This window comes from Theropithecus gelada, chromosome 3 (assembly GCF_003255815.1).
Source record: "Theropithecus gelada isolate Dixy chromosome 3, Tgel_1.0, whole genome shotgun sequence".
NCBI lineage: Eukaryota > Metazoa > Chordata > Mammalia > Primates > Cercopithecidae > Theropithecus > Theropithecus gelada.
In genome coordinates, this window is record NC_037670.1 from 155,057,241 (window position 1) to 155,076,432 (window position 19,192).

A 19,192-nucleotide genomic window follows, 5' to 3' on the forward strand; every position below is an offset into this window, starting at 1 on the left:
ATTTTTTTGTATTTTTAGTAGAAATAGGGTTTCACCATGTTGGCCAGGTTGGTCTTGAACTCCTGATCTCAGATGATCCACTTGCGTCAGCCTCCCAAAGTGCTGGGATTACAGGCGTGAGCCACCACATCTGGCACATAAAATGTTCTTTAAAGTGAGACTATATGGAATACGTAGATTGACTCCAATCTCCATTTAGCAGTTTATGAAAACTTATTAATACCAGATGTTTCAAAAATATCTCCAAAATTTAAAATATTTTATAACATGACAATATGGTTAATTAAATGATTTTATCAATGGTAGACACATAAGTTGTTTTGTTCTTTTTGCTACTGTAAATGGTGTTGCAACAAACATCAATATATGTAAGTTTTTCTGTGTTATGTCTGATTATTTTCCAAGGATAGTTCCACAGATATGGCCTTACTAGGTCAAAGGGATAAAACCTTTCAATTATTCAACAAATGTTGCTAAACTGCTTTCTAGAAAAATTGAATCAATTTATTACTCCGTCTCCTTTGTACAAGAGTATGTCTCCCTTACAAGTACTGAATACTGCCTTTTTGCTTTTTTGCCAGTTTGATGAATAAAAACTATTATACCTCATTCTTGAATTTTTAATTTATGTTTTTTGGTTACTAGTGAGACTATCTAAAGACATTTAGATCCTTTTTGATGAATTATCACTTGTTTCTTTTTAAAAGTTCTTTATATATTACAGATGCTAGCCTTTGATGTATCTGTTGTAAATATTTTATTTCAGTGTACATGTTATCACTTACTTTTTAGTTTGATCTATTTTTTTTTTTTTTTTTTTTTGAGACGGAGTCTCACTCTGTTGCCCAGGCTGGAGTGCAGTGGCCAGATCTCAGCTCACTGCAAGCTCCGCCTCCCGGGTTTACGCCATTCTCCTGCCTCAGCCTCCCGAGTAGCTGGGACTACAGGTGCCCGCCACCTCGCCTAGCTAGTTTTTTGTATTTTTTAGTAGAGACGGGGTTTCACCGTGTTAGCCAGGATGGTCTCGATCTCCTGACCTCACGATCCGCCCATCTCGGCCTCCCAAAGTGCTGGGATTACAGGCTTGAGCCACCGCGCCCAGCCAGTTTTATCTATTTTTATGAATATTTTTATGCACTCAAATCTATCAATATTATCTTTTGTAACTTCTTCCTTTGCTTTATCAGATAAGGATGGCTTTCACATGATGAAAACTTCATTTTAGAAAAGAATGCTTCAAGATATTATATTCTTTTAAATTCCTATTGGCTTATGGTCAAAAAATAAAATCAACAGAGAGCAAACAGCAAATATTCGACTAAATATGTAAGTATCTCATCCTAGATTTTGACCATTCACATACCTGCTTGTGACAATTATCACATCCTCAGAGATGGTAGCCATTTCTTTGATGGTAAGGTAGCACATTCTCCTCAATGTTTGCTGAAAAATTATTTATAAAAGGTAACAGATTATTCATAAGGAAATGGTTTTTTAAATTATTTGAAGTGAGGAACCCAAGTAGATATATATTTAGAAAGATATTCTTAAAAGAGTCTCATCTACCAAAAAAAAAAAATTAATATCTGGGTGAGAAAATATTCAGAATACTAGTATTTCCTAAACACAACGGATGCACTGACACAAAAGGTAAAAACTTAAAAATTCAATTATATGGATCTTTCCACAGAGAGATACAAACTTAGACTCTGATAGCTTGAGTCCAAAGACATAGGTTTTTTGTTTTGTCTTGTTTTGCTTTTTTGAGATGGAGTTACGCTCTGTTGCCTAGGTTGGAGTGCAGTGGCGCGATCTCGGCTCACCACAACCTCCGCCTCCTGGGTTCAAGCAATTCTCCTGCCTCAGCCTCCCAGGTAGCTAGGATTACACGTGCTTGCCACCACGCCTGGCTAATTTTTGTATTTTCAGTAGAGACAGTGTACAGTGTTAATTAAAGGCTTATTCCTGGAAAACATATTTTTTAAGTTTTTAAAAAATATGTAGGGATAAATGGGCAAACTCTGCACTTTCCTCAGTTCAGTGTATACCGATGTTTTCTCCTGAACCCTAAATGAGATTTCTAGATGAATACCTGGATCCAAGTAAGTACTAAGCTAACAATGCTCCATCTACTCTCCCCGACACAACTGGATCTCTGATTTATTCACACACTACGGATAAATGGGCAGCAGCCAGACACCAGGTTCCTCTAGTCTGTCCTTACTGAGTAACCTCAAATTTATTTTAAGCAGAGAAACCCAAATACATCAGATGCAGCTCCAGAGGCCAAGCTATGGAGAAAACCTTGATACTACTGAACCCATTAAGGAAGGAGAAGAGAGCAAGGATCCTCGCGGTGATTAAACACAGAAAAACAAACAAACAAACAAACAAAACACACACACACACACACACATAGAAAGTCAGTATGGGCACACACATGGGGCAGATCAAAGCTACTATGAGAAGAAAACAAAAAATAAGAATCAAAATTTCAAGAACATCCCACCCCAATTAAAAAAAAAAGAAAAAAAAAGTTCTGTGAGAAGCAGAAAAAAACAAGAGATACAAAAAAAAATTTCATTAAAACACAAAAAAATGGGGGCTGAACATTATTAGTCATCAGGGAAATGAAAATTACTTATCCAATGAAAAATTAAAACCACATTTCAGAAATTACCTCACACCCACCAAAATGGTGAAAATTCAAAAGACAAACAATACAAAATGTTGGCAAAAAATGTGTTCTTAATCACTAAAACATACTGTATAAACAAATACACAGAAATGCTGAATAAAATAGAAACAAAAATTTTAAATGTGTAGCCAAGGACAAAATTAACATAAATTCACAGATGCTAGAAATGAACACAACCAAACATTCATAGCCACAGAAGGATCTTACTTCTGTGGGATATAGTATCTAACGTCTAGGAAAATAAGATTCTCAAAGTTATATTCTTCAAGCACAAGGAAAATCATCCCAGATAACTCAGAAATAGAGCAAGGAATGAAGAGTTTTTAAAAAGTGCTAAAGACATGAGTAAGTCACAATGAACAAACAAGACTCACAAGCAAATGATAGCATAGAATATATGAATGTAAATGTGCATGTGTATATGCATATACACACATACATATGTTGATATACTCATATATGTATAAGGAATCAGAGTATCCTAAGACTCTCGAATTTCCCATGAGTAGGGAAAACACAGAGATGAGTATTCGATTTTGATAAGTCAAAAACCCACTGCAATTTTGAGTATAAACAATAAAAAAAACTTCCAAAGTATTATCTCACAGGTTGCTGATGCTCTGCTTATTTCTAGTCTGTCTTTTTTTCCTCTCTGCTTTATTCTGGACCACTTCTACTGCTGTCTTCAATAACCCTGGGTTTTGTTTGTGTGTTTGTTTGTTTGTCCTACATCTCTAATTTGCTATTAACCCCATGTAGTGTAGTTTTCATTTTATATATTTCTTTTCTTTTTTTTAATTTTTGGGAAGTATATTTGGATCTCTTTGTATCTTTCCTATTTTATGCTTTATTTTTGTTATGCCTCTCTATACACTCTTAAGCATATAGACCATGTTAATAGTTGTTCTAATGACATCATCTGCTCATTCCATCACCTTTATCATTTTGGGTTTGTGTATGCTGATCCATTTTTCACCTGTTTATAGATAATATTTCCTGTTTATTTGCATATCTGATAATTTACTAGATGCTGCACATTGTGAAGTTTATTATTTTGTTGCATGATCTTACATAGTATTGAACTCTATTCTGTCGTGAGGGAAGGTTACCCAGGACTAGCGGTTTTTTTTTCCCCCCCCACTTTGAGGCTTACTTATGGGCTTTTTAAAGTTTTAGTGTAAGGTTATAATATATTCCCATTACTTAGGTAATAATTACTTATGTATGGTTTCCTTTTGAGAACTATACCAGATGTCTTACGCAATATAAGGTCTTTCCACTCTCACTGGTGGGAATACAAACTATTCGGAGCCCTGTTTTTCAGATTCTTTCTTTAGCTTTCAGTAGTTTCCTTTTTTACATACACAGATCAGTTTTTACTTAACCAAAGACTCAAGGGACAGTCCTCAGCAGATCATGGAATCCCTCCCTCTCCTCCTTCCTTCTCTCCCCCGCCCTCTTTTTCTCTCCTGCTCCTTCTTCTTTGGTATTCTGCTTCACAAACTCGAGCTTTCTTGGCTCCTAACCTACATTCGTTTTCTCAGCTCTGAGAGAGAGCTAGGCCTGTAATCTGTTTCCGGGCCATGATCTAGCACAATCCTAGGACTGACCTAGTTTCCCTTCTTCAGATCACAGTCCTGGGATACCTATTATCCAATGTCTGAACATGTTACATCATAAATTTTGTTTGATTTTCTAGGTATTTATAGTAGCAGGGAAAATCCAGCCCATTTACTTTACCATTGCTATAAACAAAACAGAAAAAAATGTTCTTACTATCAAAATAAACGGCGATTGATTTAGTTATTCTTTTATTATTAATTTCTAACACTACCCCATTGTAAATAAAGAACACAGTCTACATGATTTCAATCTTTTGAAATTTGTTGTCTTGCTTTATGGCTCAATATACAGTCAACTTTTCATAAATGATCTTTGTGCTCTTCATTTACATTTAATGTGGATAATGATATATTTGGGTCTATATCTACCAGGTCATTATATGATTTGTTTGTCCTGTTTGATCTATGTTTCTCTTCCTCTCTTTTTCCCCTTCTTTTGGTTTGATTTTTTAGCTTTTTTTTTTTTTTTTCTTTTTGCACAATTAGTTTGGAAGAGAAAAATAATTTTAAAAAATCAATGAAACAGAAAGCTGGTTCTATGACAAGATCAATAAAGTTTATAAATCCCTAGACAAGCTTCCTAGGAATAAAAGAGAGAAGATACAATTTACCAATATCGGAATGAAGGAAGAGACATCACTAAGGATTCTGCAGACATTAAAAGAATGGAGGAATATTATGAAGAGCTTTATGCAAACAACAATTTAGCTGAAATTCCTTGAAAGATACAAACTACCAGAGCACACTCAAGAAAACAAATAACCTGAATGGCATCATATATACATTTTTTTAATGAAGTTAATTAACCCTGAAAAGCCTTCCCACTAAGAAGACAGCTTCAATAGTGAACTCTAACAAACATTTAAGGAGATCACAAGAAAAAGGTCAATATATAAAAGTTCATTTAATTTCTAGAGACTACCAATAAACAATACAAATACAAGAGCATCAAAACATACTATCTACTTTAGGGACAAATTTCACAAAATATGTGCAAGACTTGTACACTGAAAACTGTAAAATGCTGCTGGCAGAAGTTAGAGAGACTTGAAAAAAGGGATATACACCATGTTTGTGAAGAAGAAAACTCAATAGTGCTACAATGTCCATTCTCCTAAAATTGCTCTTTAGATTTAATGCAAGCCCCATCAAAGTTCCAGCAGGCTTCTTATATCTATATAAAAAGATTATATTAGGCCGGGCACAGTGGCTCACGCCTGTAATCCCAGCACTTTGGGAGGCTGATGTGGGCGGATTACGAGGTCAGGAGATCAAGACCATCCTGGCTAACACGGTGAAACCCTGTCTCTACTAAAAATACAAAAAATTAGCTGGGCATGTTGGCGGGTGCCTGTAGTCCCAGCTACTCGAGAGGCTGAGGCTGGAGAATGGCATGAACCCGGGAGGCGAAGCTTGCAGTGAGCCGAGATAGTGCCACTGCAGTCCAGCCTGGGGACAGAGCGAGACTCCGTCTCAAAAAAAAAAAAAAAAAGATTATATTATATATAATATAATTTGTCTATTTCTATATATCTACATATTTCTATATTATCTATACATAACATAGATATTATATTTAAAATCCATATGGAAATGCAAAGGGCCCAAAAGAGCCAAAACAATTTTGAAAAATAGAAAGATATGCACTATAAAACTTACTATAGTAGATTTTAAACCTATAGTTAATCAAGACAGCATAGAGCTAAAGTAAGAATAGACATATAGGTCAATGAAACGAAATCACCTTCATCATCTCCTCCCCCTCCTCCCCTTTCTCCTTCCATATGAATATGCAATTGTTCCAGAACCATGTGTTGAGAAAATGAAGAAAGAAGAAAAGGAAGAGGGAGTGGATGGAGGAAGAGGAAAGAGGTGAAAATAAATCAACCTTTACTTTATACTATATACAAAAATTAATATGAAATGGATCATAAGATAATTGATATAAAACCACAAACATCCAGAAAAAAAGCACAGGAGAAAATCGTTGTCACCTTCGGTTAAGCAAAGATTTCTATGATATGACATAAAAAGCACAATCCGTAACAGAAAAAAATTTGATAAAGTGGACTTCATCAAAATTTAAAACTTCTGCCCTTTGAAAGACTTTAATAAAAACATAAGCCACATACTGAGAGACAATATTTGTGAAACACATCTGATAAAGGATTTGTATCCAGAATGCATAAAGACCTCTTAAAACTCAATAAGAAAATAAACAATCCAGTTTTTTTAATGGGCAACAGACATTAACAAATCCTTCACCAACAGAAGACATATGGAAGGTAAAAATACAAATGAAAAGATGTTTGAGATCATCAGCCATTAGAAAAATGCAAATTTAAGACACAAAGGGATACCATTACACACCTATCAGAATGGCTAAAATTAAAAACAAAAATAAAAACAACAATACAAAGTGCTGGCCAGAACGCAGAGCAAACTGCAGCTCTCATACAGTGATTGTGGGAATGATTACAAACATTTTAGAAAAATGAGTTGGTAGTTTATTACAAAGTTAAATGTACCACACCTACATATGGCCCAGCAATCCCACTCCCAGGCATTTATCCAAAAGAAATAAAAATGTATGTTCATACAAAAATCAAAACATGAATGTTTATAGCAATGTTCTTTATAATCTCCAAAAACTGGTAACAAGCCAAATATCCTTCAACTGGCAAACAGATAAAGACAGGTACATCCATTCAATGGAATAGGATGACAAAATAAAAATAAACTACTGATACAAACAATAATATGGATGAATCTCATATGCATCATCTAAGTAACTGAAAAGAAACTCACAAAAGGCTTCATACAATATGATATCATTCATATGACTTCCTGGAAAAGGCAAATTTACAAGGACGGAAAGGAGATAACAGATTGCCAGGGGCTGAGGGAGGCAACGAGGAGTAGATGATAAAGAGGGAACATGAGGGAACCTTTTAAGGAGATGGAAATGCTCTAAATCTCAATTGTGGTGGTGATACCACCACTGTATGTGTTTGTCAAAGCTCACAGAACAATACCCTCAAAAGGATGAATATTACTACATGTAAAACTATACTTAAAAAAAATAAAATAACAGTCCAGTAAATGAAAAGGCAAGCCACAGAGTGGGAGGAAATATTTACAAAACACCTATCTGATAAAGGACTTCTATCCAGAATATATAAAGAAACTTATAACTCAGTAAGATGACAAGAATTTTTTTTTTTTTTTTTTTTTTTTTTTTTGAGACAGAGGCTTGCACTGTCACCTGGACTGGAGTGCAGTGGCATGATCTCAGCTCACTGCAACCTCTACCTCCTGCGTTGCGTTCAAGGGATTCTCCTGCCCCAGCCTCCCAAGGAGCTGGGATTGCAGGTGGCTGCCAGCACACCCAGCTAATTTTTTGTATTTTTAGTAGAGACAGGTTTCACTATGTTGGCCAGGCTAGTCTCAAACTCCTGACCTCATGATCTGCCCGCCTCGGCCTCCCGAAGTGCTAAGATTACAGGCGTGAGCTACCACGCCCAGCTGACAACTTGATTTTTTTAATGGTACCAAATTTTAACAGACACTTCATCAAAGCAGATATACAGATGACATATAAGTAAATGAAAATATGCTTAGGCTGGGCACTGAGACTTAACATCTGCAATCCCAGCACTTTGGGAGGCCAAGGTGGGCAGATCACGAGGTCAAGATATTGAGACCATCCTGGCCAACACGGTGAAACCCCGTCTCTACTAAAATACAAAAATTAGCTGGGTGTGGTGGCGTGCGCCCGTAGTCCCAGCTACTCGAGAGGCTGAGGCAGGAGAATGGCATGAACCCGAGAAGCGGAGCTTGCGGTGAGCCGAGATCGCGCCACTGCACTCCAGCCTGCTGAAAGAGCCAGACTCTGTCTCAAAAAAAAAAAAAAGAAAAAGAAAATATGCTTAAGATACTCATCATTAGGGAAATGCAAATCCGACAACGCCACTCCTAGATATTAATCAAAGAGAAATGGAAACAGGTATACACAAAGACTTGTACTGGAATACTTTTAGCAGCTTTATTCACAATAGCCATAAACTGGAAACAAACCAAAATCCATATACTTCAAACAGATAAATCACTCAGATGATCTCCATAAAATGGAATACTATTCAGTGATAATAAGGAACTAAGTACTGATACATACAAGAAATTGGATCACAAAAGCCATAAGCTAAGTGAAAGAAACAAGACATAAAAATCACACAAGACTATGTACTATATGATTAGATTTAAATGAAATTCTAGAAAATGCAAAACTACATAGTCAGAAAGTAGAACAGGTGCTAGAGTTCAGGTGAGGGAACAAGTAACTAATGGATATAAGGACATATTCTGGAATGGTGAAAAGTTTCTATATCATGACTCTAGTAGTGGTTCCATGACTCTATACATGGTCAAAACTCACTAAACTGTACACTTAAAATTGGTGAATTTTATTGTATATAAGTTATATTCAATACAGCTTATTTTATTTTTAAAAAGACTATAAAGGTTTTAAAAACTTTAACCTATAGGTCAGTGGGAGGAATTTAATAAACAAAGAATATCAACAGGCAATTCAGAGACAAAAGCAAAATGACTATTAAACATATGAAAAGAGTTTCAACCTCAGCGATGATCATGAAAATGCAAATTAAAACCACAAAAAGATGCCATATCATATTTTCCAAATGGCATGTACTTGGGCCTGGCAATAAGAAATGGTGAGGATTTGAAGCAGTGTCTGTATAATTTAATACAACCTCTAATCTAACAGATCAATTTGACATGACTGTCAAAAAACAAGCATTATCTAGAAATTCCACTTGTAGGTATCTACTCCAGAAAAAGCCTCACTCTGTACATAAACATTGTGTGCAGTATCATGTGTAATAGGTAAAATGTGGGAACAACTTGTATCTATCAATGGGAGAATGGATGAATAGAATTACTGTATATTCACATATTGGAATTCCATACAGTAGTGAAAGTAAATAAAGTAGAACTACATGTAACAAGCAGGTAAATCTTAAAAATGTATTAATTATAAACACTGCAGGCCAGGCGTGGTGGCTCACACCCGTAATCCCAGTACTTTGCGAGGCCAAGGTGGGCAGATCACGAGGTCAGGAGATCGAGACCATCCTGGCCAACATGGTGAAACTCCGTCTCTACTAAAAATACAAAAATTAGCCAGGCATGATGGCGTGCACCCGTAGTCCCAGCTACTCAGGAGGCTGAGGCAGGAGAATCGCTTGAACCCAGGAGGTGGAGGCTGCAGTGAGCCAAGATCACACCACTGCACTTCAGCCTGGGCGACAACTCAAAAACAACAACAACATTGCAAAATAATATGAAGATGTTATTTTTATACTTAAAGACACACAAAAATGCAAAGTATTGATTATAGAAAAAAACATACATAATCCTCATGTATTAATATAAACAACGATAGAAGAATACCAACCTTCTGGTAAAGGAATGCTGGTAATGGAAGGAGCTCCACATGCTTCTGGCAAAATCTCTACCTCTCTTTGCCCCAAAACAATCACTCCCTCAATTCCGTATTTTGCCTAAGGAACCATTAAAACTAATCACATCATGCTGTACATGGCTACTTACCTCAGTCACTTCAAAAAGCCTAAAATATTCTGGTCATTATTCATAACCTGCAGACTTATTCCTTGCATCCGGGTACAGCACTTCGTCTCACTCCATTTTCCATCCTTCTAATCAGCGCCATTATATTCTCTGACACTTTCATCAGCAAAATCCCCTATATTCTCAAACTCTTCTCTGAATGTTCCCATCTTTTTCTCTAACTGAAACCTGGCTCTCTCCCAGGGATCCTCCGGCAACCCTCTGAAACAGCGGCTGTTTTCTCTCCCATAACCCTCATACCACGAGGCCTACAGGTGGGGAAGCTTATGCCTTTATACTATGTCACCTGCTACCATTGCTGGTTGTCCATTAAACCCAGGTTACTTCCCCTATTTTTTAAAAATACCAGTACCTTCTTCACTGTCTCTCCAATACAATCCCAGTAATAAGTATTGGTGATTTTAATATCCATACAGATGGTATCTCTAAACCTCTGACCTCTTCATTCCTTGACCTCCTCTTCTCCAATGATGCCATCCTCCCTACAATGATCACCCAATTCCACTGCCACAGCCTCTAACAGTAACAGCTTCCTTTTCTAATTTCATTTCCAAGCACTCATACTCCTGACGCCAAAATTTTTTCACTCTCTCTTGACCTACAATCTACTTATCCTATCAACTTTTTGCTGTCCCTGTTAGCCCCGTTCTTGCTTCCCTCCTAACCAAAGATTTCACAGTCAATGTTTCAACCACTCAACTTTTGCTTCTCCCTCTGTTTACTAACCTGGCAAAACTTCAATCCTGATTAAATCCTATCTCTGAGCCTTCAATGCTTTAACCTGCAGGCTGTAGTTGGAGAAAAACATTCACCATGCTACCTGGTAATACTTTAAATTCATGAGCACTAACTTCAACAGGCTATTAGTCCCTTCGAACAATCCTACATTTCCCTAATCCATTTCCTACAAAAAAATTTCACATCTTCTTAATATAAACCTCTGTGCTACAGGCTTCAAAAGTTTGTCCTCGTTCTGTTTCTTTCTTACTCTGCTTCCTTTTCTCCACTACATGTCCAGCTTTTCTTCCCAAATGCCAGCCCTCTGAGTAACAGCAGCCTTGGGAAGACACCTGGCAGCAAAAGCAGAGCCACAAAAGAGGCAATAGCCTTCCATGACTTGTGTAACAGCCTCCCTCTGAACCCCACTCCAGCAGCTCAACCTGCCTAGTTTTCTAGTCTAATTCCTCTAATAAACACCTAATTCCACAATACTCATAGTAGTTCTGTTTCCCTGTTTGAACTCTGAATTTCTGGTACAGGAAGTGGTTAAAGGGAAAGAAGACCTTAAAGATATGAACCTGAAGTTGCTTCTCTGATTTGATTGAAGGTATTAATGACCAGTTTCCAATGATAAAGGGGCTACTAGTAGTCCATGGCATGCAGTGGCAAAATATTTAAAATTATCATCTGTAGACAAGGACCTATAGAAGACAAAACTTTGAGTAACTAAGTAGATGATGCCATAGAAGATTTTAGTAAAAATAAGTTGCATAATGGGTTAATTAGTTGTTTCTAGGACACTGGAGAATTTTTTTCTCAAGAAAAGAAAATGATGAGCTCAGAGTTTTAAATGCACCACTCAAATCTGGGTAAGGGACCAGAAATCTATTAACTGCCTTCATAAGAAAGCCTTATATCATGTGGCCACAGGGCTGAGATTTCTACAAAGCATATCCTGCAGTGGCTCAGTTACAATGCAAATTCAATTCACACTGTTGCAGGACATCTTATGTTAAAGTTAGGACCTTGACTGGCAAGGAATGGGGCCCTGAAAAGTGGAATGAGGACACACAGGCAGACTCTGATGAAGCCAAGTACCCCAAACTCCTAAATCCTGCCACATCTTTTGCCAGTAGAAGTGTCAGTCCTTTATCCCATATGTGAGGATATTAGTCTCCCTTTGCCTACAGAGTATATAATGGCCTCCCCTGACACAGCTGCATTACAGGGGACTGCTGATCTTCCTGAAGATCTACTCCTAAAACCTCTCATTATTTAGATCTGTAACAAGACTCAAATCTCAGGAGGTTCTGGGGGTTGACGCAAAATGTGACGTGTGATGATATGCAATACATACCAAAAAACTGCAAGATTTGGCCAATTTATGTTAATGGAAAGCTGGAAAATAGATATTCCAGAATTACCTTCCCTGTATGGTTCTACCTCAGGGCTAGGCAAAAGAAAAATGTACACCACACTTAGAAGACAGACAAAAAGCAGCAGACATATGTTCTGAAGGTCAGGGTGGTCTAAGGTAATGAGAGGCAGGTTTAGTTTGCACTCATTTTTCTTTTTCCTTATTCCATTCCTTATTCCCCTTCCCCACTCCACATCCATCTCTTCTTCTCAACTGCCAGCCCCACTGACTAACAGCAATCCCAGGCCCACCAGAAACTTGACTAAGAACTGACAAATGTGGTAGCTATGTGCACTGACTTCTTTATCAGTCCACCTTTACAGTGTCATGCCAGAAGCTAGGTATTAACAGTCTTTATGACTTCACAGTAGATCTGCAGAGGAAGAGTTTTACAACGGCATACTTTAATTCTTCCATTTTCATGTCTTATAATGAACATTTGTAAGTTTTATAAGCAGTCAAATAATTTAAAACATTTCAAGCAACACTCCCTAATTTAGAACACTCTTAGTTCCCTGGGAAAAATAAATAAAAGGAGTTTTCTCATCGTAAAAAAAATAAAAAAAGACTTACATCATTAGATTGAAACAATCGCGTCATTGCAAAGAAGGCTTCAGTAGCTTCCGTTGTTCCAAAGTGTTCACCCTAAGTAAAATTTAAAACAATTTTTAAACTTTAAAATATATGTATTCATATATATGTACACATACACACACAGGATTTTCTATTTCTGCAAAAATCCTTTAGAACTCAAGAAAAAAGAATCTCTTTGTAAACATTTTGCCTCTGCAATTTTTCTGGCTTTCAATCTATAAACCCACACGGTCATTTATCCCCCCTTATTTAAAATAATTCAGTATCAACATACCATGCTTAAAAGTTCTAGCATAGTAGTCTCTAACCTTTTAGTAGAAACTATTTTAAATCTCCCTGAAGTACTGTAGCTTACAAGAAGGCAGAAAATTATAGCACTCACAATAGGACATTATTATTACACTGCCTAAGAGCAGAGATCACGTCTTTAATCTAATGCCCAGCACAATGCCTAACATGTCATAGGAGCATAATAAATATTAAAATGTAAGGAACCATCTATTAGGAATCTCAGCAAAGTGGCAAGAAGGGGACCAACCAAAAGGGCAGGAACCAGATTCATCGTATAAAAAAACTAGGCTTAAGGGGTTGCTATGTAGCTCAATATTGGCTCAAGCCCCTAAAAACATGCTTTGGATCAGAGCTTCAAATGCTTTAATGTGCATGACAATTCATCCTGGGATCTTGCCAAAATGCAGATTCTGATTCAGTGGCTCTGTGGTAAAGCCTGAGATTTTGCATTTCTTTTTTTTTTGAGATAGAGTCTCACCCTGTCGCCCAGGTTGGAGTACAATGGCGCAATCTTGGCTCACCGCAACATCCGCCTCCCAGGTTCAAGTGATTCTCCTGCCTCAGCCTCCCAACTAGCTGGGATTACAGGCGTGCACCACCACGCCTGATTAATTTTTTGTGTCTTTAGTAAAGACGAGGTTTCACCATGTTGGCCAGGCTCGTCTTGAACTCCTGACCTCGTGATCCACCCGCCTCGACCTCCCAAAGTGCTGGGATTACAGGCGTGAGTCACCGCGCCTGGCCTGAGATTTGACATTTCTAACAAGTGATTCTAACAAGTGATGCAAATGCTGCTGATCTGGGAACTACATTTTCTGAGCAGTGAAAAAGTGTTAGATAACGTATTTCAAAACATCTCAGATCATAGATTACCTCAAATATTACCATTTCAATATTTAATGTCTTCAATAAAAGCAATCCTATATAATAATATGTTACACTCAATCACTTTTCAGAGCTTCAGATTCCACATAAAATATAACTAGTCTTCAATCTATTTGCCATAAGTATAAGAATAAATTTTGGTGAAAAATACTGACAGTTTAGGATGAAAGACAAAGTACAGTAAGTTTATACTTACTTAAATCAGTGTATCCAGCCTGCTCATCAGCAAGAGATTTATCTCTCTTTCATAACTATTTACTGAATACCCAGAAGTCTGTGTGTTTTTTAGTTATATAGGAAAACCTTACATCTTACTTTTTTACGTGAAACTCAGAAAACACATAGATATGTCAACTCTCACAGAAATTCAAAAGTATCTTTCTATAAAGCTCTACCAAGGACTAGGCAAAGATAAAATGTATGTTCCCAAACTTGTTTATATAGTTAATTGTGTTTATGCTGTGCTTGGTAATTTCCTTATCAAGATAATTAAATGTTTCAACATGAGTTGCTTCATCGAAAAGGTAATGGCCAACATAAAAATATATGTTACTCTCAATCAACTTTGACCATTCAGAACTTTTGTTTATACAATGGATTTAGCCAACTTGGACACAATGTGTGCTATGAAAAGTTAAACCCAATTGACTATGCTTTAAATGTTTCTTATATGCCGACACAGAGGGATTATGTTGTTTGTGAACAGATACATTTTATTTAAAACTATGTGCTTGATGATCCGGCACAGTAGCTCACATCTGTAATCCCAGCACTTTGGGAGGCTGCGGTGGGCAGATCACCTGAGGTCAGGAGCTGGAGACCCACCTGGCCAATATGGTGAAACCCCGTCTCTACTAAAAATACAAAAATTAGCCAGGCATGGTGGCACACGCCTGTAATCCCAGCTACTCGGGAGGCTAAAGTAGGAGAATCGCTTGAACCAGGGAGGTGGAGCTTGCAGTGAGCCGAGATCACGCCACTGCACTCCAGCCCAGTGACAGAGCAAGACTCCATCTCAAAAAAATATAAAAAATAAAAAACTATGTGCTCATTGTTTAGTCCTCATTTGTAAACAAGAAAACTTTATTAAATCTCTGAATGAGGTCTTCAGTCACAAAACAAAGTAAAGATAAAATATTCTCTTAGAATTCAAATTGGAAACCATGGTTATCCTAGCACCATATGTAAACCACCTGAGGTATATGGCATATATGTATGTTTTATGTGTCCCTCTATATGTGTACAGACACATATAGTCAGCCCTCCAGTCAGCCCTCCATACCATGAGTTCTGAATCCGTGGATTCAACCAGCCTCAGACTGAAAAGGAAAAAAGTGGGCAAAGGATATGAACAGACACTTCTCAAAAGAAGACATTTATGCAGCCAACAGACACATGAAAAAATGCTCATCATCACTCGCCATCAGAGAAATGCAAATCAAAACCACAATGAGATACCATCTAACACCAGTTAGAATGGCAATCATTAAAAAATCAGGAAACAGGTGCTGGAGAGGATGTGGAGAAATGGGAACACTTTTACACTGTTGGTGGGACTGTAAACTAGTTGAACCATTGTGGAAAACAGTGTGGCGATTCCTCAAGGGTCTAGAACTAGAAATACCATTTGACCCAGCTATCCCATTACTGGGCATATACCCAAAGGATTATAAATCATGCTACTACAAAGACACATGCACACGTATGTTTATTGCAGCACTATTCACAATAGCAAAGACTTGGAATCAACCCAAATGTCCATCAGTGACAGACTGGATTAAGAAAATGTGGCACATATACACCATGGAATACTATGCAGCCATAAAAAAGGATGAGTTCGTGTCCTTTGTAGGGACATGGATGCAGCTGGAAACCATCATTCTCAGCAAACTATCGCAAGATCAGAAAACCAAACACTGCATGTTCTCACTCATAGGTGGGAATTGAACAATGAGATCACTTGGACACAGGAAGGGGAACATCACACACCGGGTCCTATTGTGGGGAGGGGGGAGGGGGGAGGGATAGCATTAGGAGATATACCTAATGTAAATGACGAGTTAATGGGTGCAGTACACCTGCATGGCACATGTATACATACGTAACAAACCTGCACATTGTGCACATGTACCCTAGAACTTAAAGTATAATAATAAAAAAAGATAAGCAAAAATAAAATCAATAAAGTTATAACAGACCTGAAAAAAAATATTCAAGGAAAAAAAAACCTGGGTTTGTACTGAACATGTACAGATGTCTTCTTCTTGTCATTATTCCCTAAACAATACAGCACAACAACTATTTACACAGCACTAACACTGTACCGGGTATTATAATCTAGAGATTATAATCTAGTATTATAATCACAGAGATGACTTAAAATATATGGGAGGATATGTGTAGGTTATATGCAAATACTACACCATTTGTATGAGGGACTTGAGCATCTATGGACTTTAGTATCCAATGGAGGTATTGGAACCAATTCCCCACTGTTATTGAGGGAATATGAATCCATGAAACAAAATCATATTTTCTAAGGCCCTAGACATTACATGAGTTTTTTTTTTAAGTCTGGGGCAAAAAAAAAAAAAAAAAAAAGAAAAGAAAATTAATAACAATAGTAGCAAGCAGAATCTGTATTTCATGAGTGCAAATATTTTTTGCTGGTTTTGTCTGCTATATCCCCAACACCTAAAACAGTGCACAGGACACAGCAGCTATGCAATAAATATTTGCTGAATGATGGAAGGAAAACTATTCCTGAATGCTTACTATGTGTTCAGTACTATTCCCAGTGCTTTACACTAATGATCTCATTTAGTCGTTACAACTCTGTAACAGGTATTATCATAATCCCCATGTAGAGAAAAGGACATCAAGGCACATAAAATGGTTAAGCTACTGCCCAGAATTATTTTAATAGCAATGGTGAGGTAGGGATAATAAATATAAAATCTGAATATTAAAAATCAAAGCTTTAAAACATCATGATTACACACAAAAGAAAGAAAATACCTGGAATTTGCCTGATCTTGCGCTGTATTTTCAGAAAAACATGAAGATCTCCAAACACATGTAAACAATATGTTCTAACTAGTACTCATTAAACTGAAACCAAAGGATTTATTGAGAATCTACTACGTGCATCACTAGCTTAGGATCTCAAGAATGAAAAAGAAGTACAGGTTAAACATCTCTAATCTCAAAATCCAAAATCTGAAATGCTCCAAAATCAGAAACTTTTTGAGTGCCAATATAACACTCAGTGGAGACACTCATTGGAGCATTTTGGATTTCGGATACTCAGAGTAGGAACAGCCAGCATGTATTCTGCAAATGTTCCAAAATCCAAAAAAATCTGAAATCTAAAACACTTCTGGTTCCGAGCACTGCAAATAAGGTATACTCAACCTATATATGTCATAGTCCTCATACTCAAGTCTTACATATTATTTTGTTAACCAAACGTTATATATGTTAAAATTAAGTGAATTTAAAATCAATAAATATTTACACTTTCCAGAAAGTATTTCATTGAATCTTCAGTATTTCTATTCCAGGACACACTTATCTGAGGAAAATAAAAGTAATTTACCTGGTTTAGTAAGTAAAGAATTTTCGTAAGAATATGCAAACATCTTCTTGGATTGATTGGAGTTTCATTGAATATACGAGCCTATGAAAAAACATAAAAAACACTGTTATTTTTCTACTTTTTCTATCATAGATTATAGCGAATCAACTTTAATAGACTATTTTTAATCACAGTATCCAAAGAACATGGTCTATAGTTCTCAATTCACTAAAGCATCTGATAAATTATTACGTGTGGCCTTGATTTTCCATCCTATACTTTCCAACTCATTCCGTTAGGTTGACTACTTCAACTTTACGGGCTATACCAGTTAAATAAGGATCACAATACTGATCTGTATCATACTAATACAGTGACATTAATACAGATAACTGATTTCAATAACCTTGCACTAAACACCTCTTCTTACATTTAAAATTCCCAACCTGTAACAGTCTTCATGTCTTTGCTCTAAATTCTCGTGTGACAAGTAACCCCTCTTCCTTTTCCCTTAAATCTATATTCCCTAAACTCTGTTACGTTCCTTATTTGGGGTGTTGTGATCACAGTAGCCCAGGAATTCGCTGCCCACCACTCTAAAACAGAATAGAAAAGAAAAGGCACAAAATGCTTCCCAGTCATACCTCCTGTAAAACAGCACTCTTCTCCAGATGCTGGAAAGGATTTGAGCCACTACCTATGTATAAAACAAAAAAATGTCCTGAATAGCTGTTTTACACAAACTTATGTATTTTCCAGAGAAGGGTACTGAATGCTTGGTAAGTGAACACTTGGATGGCACAGTGATAATCATTGCTAATATGCATACAAACTGAATGAAATCACTCTGATCCTGGCTCCGTCACTGCCACACTCGAAGAGCTGAGACTTCTCTTTTGCAGCAACCCTCTCCAAAATGAGTGTCTTCTTTCCCTGCCCTCTTTTTCCATGAATGTTACAAATGTGTCATTTCCACAACGAAGATTAATGAGATTGTGGTAGGGTGCTTTTGATTTCCTTAGGTAAGCACTAGTTTGTGTGTTTCTAACACTTAAGGAGAGGCAGAAACGAAGTTTCCCAGAGAATCATGCAGACGTAAACCTTCAAGAGGTCGTGGAGGTTGATTAACCCAACCCCCTCTCACACCGTGGGAGATGTTACCAAACACTGGGATTTTTTTCTTTTTGAGGATGCTTGGCATCTTCCCCATTTGCTCTGGACCAAAGACGGGTATCAAAACGCAGGTCACTTCTGGACGCCTGAGCGTTCAACGAGCTGTGTCCCAAGGCACAGTCTTGCCCCCGGGGAACCGGACAGAGCCAGGGGTCCCAGGAAAACGATAAGGTACCAGGCACCTGAATGTTCCTCCACACACACACCCTGTGCCGTCGACCCCAGCCCCGGGAACCGGGTGCTCCCACTCGGGGTCCGACCCTACCAGTACCCCTGGCCGCGGAGACGCGCGCACGCTCTCGCCCCCGCCGGGGGCCTGCGCGAAGGGGCGGAGGCGGCTCGGAGCGGATGCGCCGCAGCAGGAACGGGGCGCGCGCGGGCACCGGGGCGGGAGCGCGCGGCCCGAAGGGAGGCTCCGGCGCCTGGGGGAGGGGCTACGGGCAGGCCCCCGGCGGCCGCGAGGGGAGGGGAGGGGCCGGCTCCAGCTCCGGCCCCCTGGCACGCCGGCGCCCACGCCCCCAGCCCCGCCGGCCCGAAAGCAGGTG

At 38.0% G+C, this 19,192-nt stretch overlaps 1 protein-coding gene across 1 annotated transcript in view; it reads right to left on the bottom strand.

Moving 5' to 3' along the window:
• COPG2 (coatomer protein complex subunit gamma 2) overlaps positions 1-19,192 on the bottom strand; it is a 143,335-nt gene that overhangs the window by 123,960 nt on the left and 183 nt on the right. The window contains exons 2-5 of the mRNA XM_025378337.1: positions 18,119-18,171; positions 17,496-17,576; positions 12,701-12,772; positions 1,364-1,443 (exon numbers count right to left, since the gene is read on the bottom strand). Of these exons, the coding sequence (XP_025234122.1) occupies positions 1,364-1,443; positions 12,701-12,772; positions 17,496-17,576; positions 18,119-18,171 (286 nt within the window). The remainder of the gene's footprint in view (positions 1-1,363; positions 1,444-12,700; positions 12,773-17,495; positions 17,577-18,118; positions 18,172-19,192) is intronic.